We start from the raw sequence: 6,932 nt of genomic DNA, 5'->3' as shown, positions 1-6,932 counted from the left end.
TATATATATATAGAAGGAAATAGTCTCCTCTCGTGAAGAGAAGAAAAAGTATACAAAATCGATAATAAAAGCTTTACATACTTTCGTTCATAATTTCACAAGTTTTTGAGCTAATAATATCAGATGGAGAATATTCTGCAAATATTGACATTAATTGTTTTACACAGAGATGACATATGTCTTTTAAATGCTGTGAAAAAAGTAAAAAACAATTATACATTGAGATGTTATATATCTTATAATGTGATGTAAATGTTAATATTGATTGTCCATGTTTATCAATTACACTGAAAATTCATTAATTCTATTAAATCGAAAAGAATATTGAGAATATAACAATAAATCACAAATATCATATATATGAAAGCAGTTTCATAATAAACTCATTTCTCATATTTCAGCGCATATAGATTACGTCCATTTGATTTTCTATTTTCTATCCGTAATTATTATGTGCACTTGTCATACCTAATCATCTACTTCATCAAAAGCATTCATTACGTCCAAAGTATCAATATAATATGACAAATCAATTTAATAGCACGAGCTTCTGATTTCTTATTTTTTTTAAATTTCATTATTTAAAATCTGTATCGTAGTAATATATTTTGCATCGAGTATAAAATCTTACTTATTCTTATACACAAATTCTGTACATAAATCGAAGCTGAAGATCCCTTACAGCGTTCCTTTTTTTCTTGATTCTATATATTATACGACATAAAGACTTTACAAATACATTAATATCTGATTAAAAGCACGTAACATTTTTGGTACCAAGTTTCGTTGGTGAATGTTTTCCATCACTATCACCGAGATCCATACCAAATGGCACAGAATTCCAAATGGCTTTGTCACTTTGATCGTCCTCTTCATTCAAAATATTGCACATCATGCGATCATCATAAAGCGAAAATCGCGCCGTTGATTGCGCTCGACCGCGAACTTTCCTAACAGACGGCGGCAAATCACCGGGTGTTTTTATTCTCATATGTGGATCCTTCAGTGCGTTGTTTACATTCGAACCTACATTAAAAACTTCATTAAATTTATCTATGCTTTCTTGCCTGCTTAGATTATTTTCTCGTTTTTTATTTCTTAAATTTACGAGAGGCAAAGTGGAAGGACGCGCGTTAGACGTCGCATTATCATTCTCATATTGTTTTTGCTTCCCCGTTTGTGCGATATTTTTATCATTCTTCTCTACTGGCATCGCCGAAGTAGAAGTCTTACCAATAATACCATTTACATACTTTCCTCCAGGCGAAATTGTTACGTTCGTTTCTACAGTTTTAATCTGGACATTTTGCTTTGATAATAAATTTGACTTAGAATCTTCTCTATCTATTTGGTATCTGCTATATGGATACATTTTCTTATTGATGAGCAATTTTTTTAAATTGGGCCAGGCAAATAATTTTTTCCGTGGGCTTTCTTGAAGAGACGTGTCCTGTATATTTGTCTGCTTTCTCTTACCATAAGAAGATGATCCTTCATCAGAAATAACATTTTGAACATATGGTATAGGCGTTGCCGGCCTAAGTTGTGTTAATTGAGTAGTATGTTGACTTAAATAATCGTGCGAAACTAAGCCTTGTACTTCTGTTCCAGTTTTGTATTGATCATTACACGCATGCTTCAGTGATTTATCGACGAGAACGTTACCGTTACAGCTTAAGTCTTCCAACGAATCTGATTGTAACATTAAATTTCTTTCCATACACGGATTTCTGCCCTGATACGGCTGAAGCGTTTGAGTATGATTATATGTCGCTATTTCGTTTGAATTTTTGACTGAAACGAGATTATTATATATATTAAAAATAATTGTGTGTGAAAAATGAAATTATAGAAATGTAAAATGGATGGTATGATAGGTATTGAATATCATACTCATATATTACACAACGACTAAAAAATTATCATTTACTTGCAAAAAGAAAAACACGAATCTAATAAAAGATATGAACGTATATCTCAGAGATATATTCTATTAATAACCAGGGACTCGGACCGAAATACATTACATTATTAAAATTTTGGCTTGATTACGAGTATGGTTCGAGGCTGTTCAATTTTCGGTTTCGATATCAATTTCTTTTAGTGATAACGGTGATCATTATGTAATTACCGAAAATCGAAACAGAAAAAAGACCAAAATCCAAATGGATCCGTATGATAAAAGAACTGAAAGTAAAAATTGAGTAAAAGTTGAAACTTAGTCTCGAACCATTATCCGGACCGAAATTTTTCCGAGTCCTTGATTAATAATTTGGTCCTTGTTTAATAATAAAGATTTTATATTTGTTACTCAAAATTAATTTTAGGGCTTCTTGATTACAAAAAACGACTTATGAAAAATTGAATTTCTGGGCTATATTTGAAATATTTCTACTTGAAAAACAGTATTTGTAAGTGTATTTTGTAAAAATACATTTATATTGCAAATACTGTATTTTAGATAAAAATATTTCAAATACATGCCCAGCTATTTAATTTGATACAATATTAAAAATTTTACGAAAATTTAGGAGTTCTTTAATTTTCTTTTTTCTCAGACTCAAGGTATTTTTAATTAATAAGTTAACGTTTTAATTTTAATCTTTTTTTATTTAATCTTTAAACTTTTTTTTATACAGTCTTTAGTTTTTATTTACAGTCTTATAAAATAAAAATAAAAATAACTCGTATACAAGAAACAAAAAAATAATTTGAATGTAAGAGCAAGATATATGATCAATTTGAATTTAAAAATAATAAACAGAAATAAATCAATTTTGGTATACGAGTAAAAATGAAAAATACAAGAATAGTGACAACTATGATTAAATCGCGGCATGACAAATATGTATCTGTAAGACATTACATTCAAAGATTAAAAGAACATACTTTGGCTGTACTCACTCTTGAAATCATTTGTTTATTGAATGTTAAACAAGATTAAATGATGCTCATGAATATTGTGAGCGTTAATTGGATCACAGCCTTTTATTCCTTTACAATCAATTATTACAAAATCAAAAGTGCATATTTAAAAATTAATATTACAAAATTTTAATGATTCAAAACATTTAAACTTATTTTCTGGAAAACTTCATTTTTTTTGAGTTTGTCGTTGTGTAGTAAAAACAAATGAATATTATTAATTACTTACAACTGTGTTCATGAGCAACGCTGTCAGATGGTGATAATGTAACTAAGTTTTCAGCTATTGCACTGTCGTTAGTATTACTATCTTGCACCGTGTTCAATGCAAGTTGAACAACATGTACATTGTCATGATGCGAGGACTCACTATAAAGACTGTTTGTCGTTGAAGGCACTAAGGTGCAGTGAGAATTCACCATTGGACTTCCATCAGTAAAGTGCATCGTTACTACAATTTATTTTTCTTTTAGAAAATGTAAAAATCAAACTAAATAATAATAAATGCATTACCACGATGAGATTGCAGTTCTGAAAGTCGTTCTTCTATACACAAAGCAGTTAAACGAGCTTCAGCATCAGCATCCCAACAATCTTCTATAGTTTCCTTAATCAAACGCACTCCCGGTCTATCTACTAAGTTACCTTCTAAAAGTGGTCTTGCTTTATTACGTGATACTAAGACTTGCATTTGTTCAAACGTTGGATGAAGACCTAAAAAAGTATATAAAAATATTTCATAAATAACTTAAATAAGATATAAATGCATCATGATTTTGAGAAATATTTTTTTACACGAACCTATTTCATTTTCATATGGTTGTTTATATTGCGGTACATCCGATCCAGGAATATAAATGTCAGAACATCTTGTAATCAGTTCCCAAAGAACTAAACCCATTGCATAAACATCTATTTGTTTTAAAGAACTTTCGCAATCCCGTAAATTAACAGCACCATCCAACACTTCTGGCGCCATGTATCTCAGAGTGCCCACCTAATATAATAGATTTTGATAGAGATTGAATTAGAATATACATAATCTTAGATATTTTGATATTCACATCATTAATTGATTTTAATTCGGCATGCTGCTCCTCTCCATTAGAATAATATTTCGATCCAGAGATTTGAACTGCTAATCCCAAATCACAAATATAGCAAGAACCATCAGCTTTAATTAATATGTTTCTTGAATTTATATCCCTATGTGCAATGCATGGCTTAAACTTGTCTAAAAATTAATATTTATATAAATATTAATATTAGAATTATCCAATTACATTTTACTTTAACGGAAAACAGTAATCAAGAATATTTTAAATATTTCCACATTTTTTGAACAAATAATGCAATACATACCACCTTTGCGTATATCCGTATGTAAATAAGCAAGTCCTTTAACAATGGAAAGACTCATTTTGCAGAATGTGTTCCAATCAATAATGTGAGTTCGTAAAAATTCTGTTAAACTACCACCCGGAGCAAAACTGAGTACTAAAAGATATTCAATACTACCTTCCATGCTTATTCTTTCATCCACACCTAAAATGGAAATATAAATTAAATATTAATTAATTTTATATTCTAATATTAAGTAATCAAATATTAAAAAAAGAAAAGTTTTCATTATATCGCTGGTTTTAATATAATTTGTTTTAAGTTTAATAAAAATGCCAACCATAATAGCTTAATAATGATGGATGTTCCATAAAAGGTAGACAATAAGTGTCTCTTTCATTCTGAAAATAATTGCGATAATGTGATGGATATATTTTAACTGCAACATCTTGGTCTCCCATACTGCCCTGCCAAACTGATCCGTATCGTCCTTGGCCTATAATATATTATAATATACATTATAATAAATGGAATTAAGCATTTATTCATTATAATATTAAATAAATAAGGATTATTGATGTGATCAAAAAGAACATACCTACAATATTTGCGAGTTTCAAATGATCAACAGTGTAAGTACCAGTTCTTAATGCTGTGCTATCCATGAACTGATCATTGTAAGATAATGACTTTCCTAATCTTATTAAAATATTGTTATGAGAGGATTTGTATATAATCATGGATATAGTACATATTACTAGCGATGTACATGCTACACCGGTTACTATAATAAGCAACAATCGTTCATAGTTTGACTGTTCAAGATATTCTGTAGCTGAAAAATATTATAAAATAATGTATTTTAAAAAATACTTTCTGATTATCGTTTCTATGAAATATCAAGCTAAACTAAAGTAAATATAAAATATTCTACTATATAATAATTAATAGTTGCTATTAATGCTGTTATCTTACTTGGCTGACTCTTTTGCGACGAAAGAGGATTAAATATTTTGTTGTCCGGATCTGCAAGATTGGAGCTTGTAATATTGAGATTACATAAATCTCCGTGACAGCAACAAAACTTCGTGTTATTCAAAGCTTTTGTAGATCTCTGAAGTGCAACACATTCTGTATTTTCGCATTTTTGTTCACCAGACTGTTTCCAACAACCTAATTCATATCAAAATAGTATAATATAATATTTTATATTTATGTCTAATAATGATTATTTATGCATAATGAACTCCTACATAATATATACCTTGAGATAAAATAATTATTTCAGTGCCATTTGCCGTTTTATCCTCTTGCCATAAGGCATGACAGAAATTATTACATATCTCAAATTTGACATCTTCATTTATCTAAAAGTTAGATATATATTTTAAATACTTTCTAATTAGTGTGAACATATTGTTTATATTATATAATTTTAGAATCATCATTTTCAAAAAGCACATAGCTTATTATGAAAAAAACATACATTATGATCATTGGATGTAACTTCAGATACACCTGCTGAATTCTGTTTCAAAGAAAGATTTTCAACATTTTTCTTTCTACTGGCACATTTCCTGGCATTAATAGGAGCTAAGCTTATGCCACACAGCAGTGTGATCAGCACGATTGATACAATGGCTCTCATTGTGCTTTAGCAGGCCTCTTGAACCAAAACCACTTCAACAGAAGTAGAGCTCCTTAAGAATTAGCATCTTTCATCGTAGTAATACATAATGCTGCCGTTGAGATTCTGAGTTCATCTGCTCGTAATATAATGCAAAAAAAATTAATATAATTAATTAATAAAATTGAATTAAAAGATTATATATTACAGTTTCTCATCTTATTTCTGCTTTTAAAAATATGAAAACTATATCAGAAATATTATTAGTCTTTGTGTGATATCTAAAGACAACAAAATTTTATACAACTTGAATTTTGCATTTATCATCATGCATAAAATTCTTTCTGAATTTCGAATAACATTGATCTTCATATCAGAAATTAAATAACTTATATTAATCATATTACGCAAAATCGACGTTTTTTTAAACTTTATCATAATATGAATATACATAGAACATTCAATATACACATCACACTCACTTTCTGCTTATAATATATCAATTTTTTTAAACTTTATCAACACAAATATAACATATATGTTCAACTCTTTTTTGCAATATACTGTCAATTTTTTTTCAAGTTTATCAATATACGTATATAATGTACATAATACATATTCAATAAACACACTACTTCTTTTTACAATATACTATTAAATTTTAAATCCAATTTCCATTACTATACGCAGTAATTTTCGCAGACGTTTAAATTATTCCGTGGTATCGTGTCACGCAAATCTAACGACCAGAAAGTAATGCGAGATCTCATCTGTGACATGACTGATTAATCAGAATTCTTTACATGGTCAGGTGAACGAAATATCGAGCGGCGGGAGATGATCGCGGGATATCAAAGGAAAAACGATATACTTAACGATACGAATGAGAGCATATTAACATGTCGCACGGGATTTCCTGGGACATGCATCCCATAGGAAATTCGCAAGATTGAAAAAGAGAAAACATCGCGCATACAGGGCGCGCGATGTGCATTGCAAATGAAGCGGCATACACTTACATTCTGCTCGGCGGTCCTCG

The 6,932-nt window shown here is 29.5% G+C and overlaps 1 protein-coding gene across 1 annotated transcript; it reads right to left on the bottom strand.

The window, feature by feature from the left end:
- Positions 1-751: 751 nt before the first annotated feature.
- LOC105618737 (bone morphogenetic protein receptor type-2) lies at positions 752-5,914 on the bottom strand. Its single transcript, XM_012200269.1, has 11 exons — positions 5,753-5,914; positions 5,531-5,633; positions 5,242-5,439; positions 4,865-5,101; positions 4,607-4,762; positions 4,288-4,470; positions 3,990-4,159; positions 3,727-3,922; positions 3,439-3,639; positions 3,155-3,376; positions 752-1,794 (listed from the first exon to the last, which is right to left on the bottom strand). The coding sequence occupies exons 1-11, from the start codon at positions 5,912-5,914 to the stop codon at positions 752-754; spliced, it is 2,871 nt and encodes a 956-aa protein (XP_012055659.1).
- Positions 5,915-6,932: the final 1,018 nt, after the last annotated feature.

This window comes from Atta cephalotes (assembly GCF_000143395.1).
Source record: "Atta cephalotes unplaced genomic scaffold scaffold00018, whole genome shotgun sequence".
Classification (NCBI taxonomy): Eukaryota; Metazoa; Arthropoda; class Insecta; order Hymenoptera; family Formicidae; genus Atta; species Atta cephalotes.
The sequence above is the reverse complement of the archived record's forward strand: the minus strand, read 5'-3'. Positions and strand labels throughout refer to the sequence as shown.

Coding starts and splice junctions, on each gene's coding strand:
- LOC105618737 (XM_012200269.1), bottom strand. CDS start 5,914: ATGAGAGCCATTGTATCAATCGTGCTGATCACACTGCTGTGTGGCATA. Junction 3,640..3,726: donor ACCATATGAAAATGAAATAG/GTTCGTGTAAAA, acceptor ATACTTTTTTAG/GTCTTCATCCAACGTTTGAA. Junction 3,377..3,438: donor AGAACTGCAATCTCATCGTG/GTAATGCATTTA, acceptor AATAAATTGTAG/TAACGATGCACTTTACTGAT.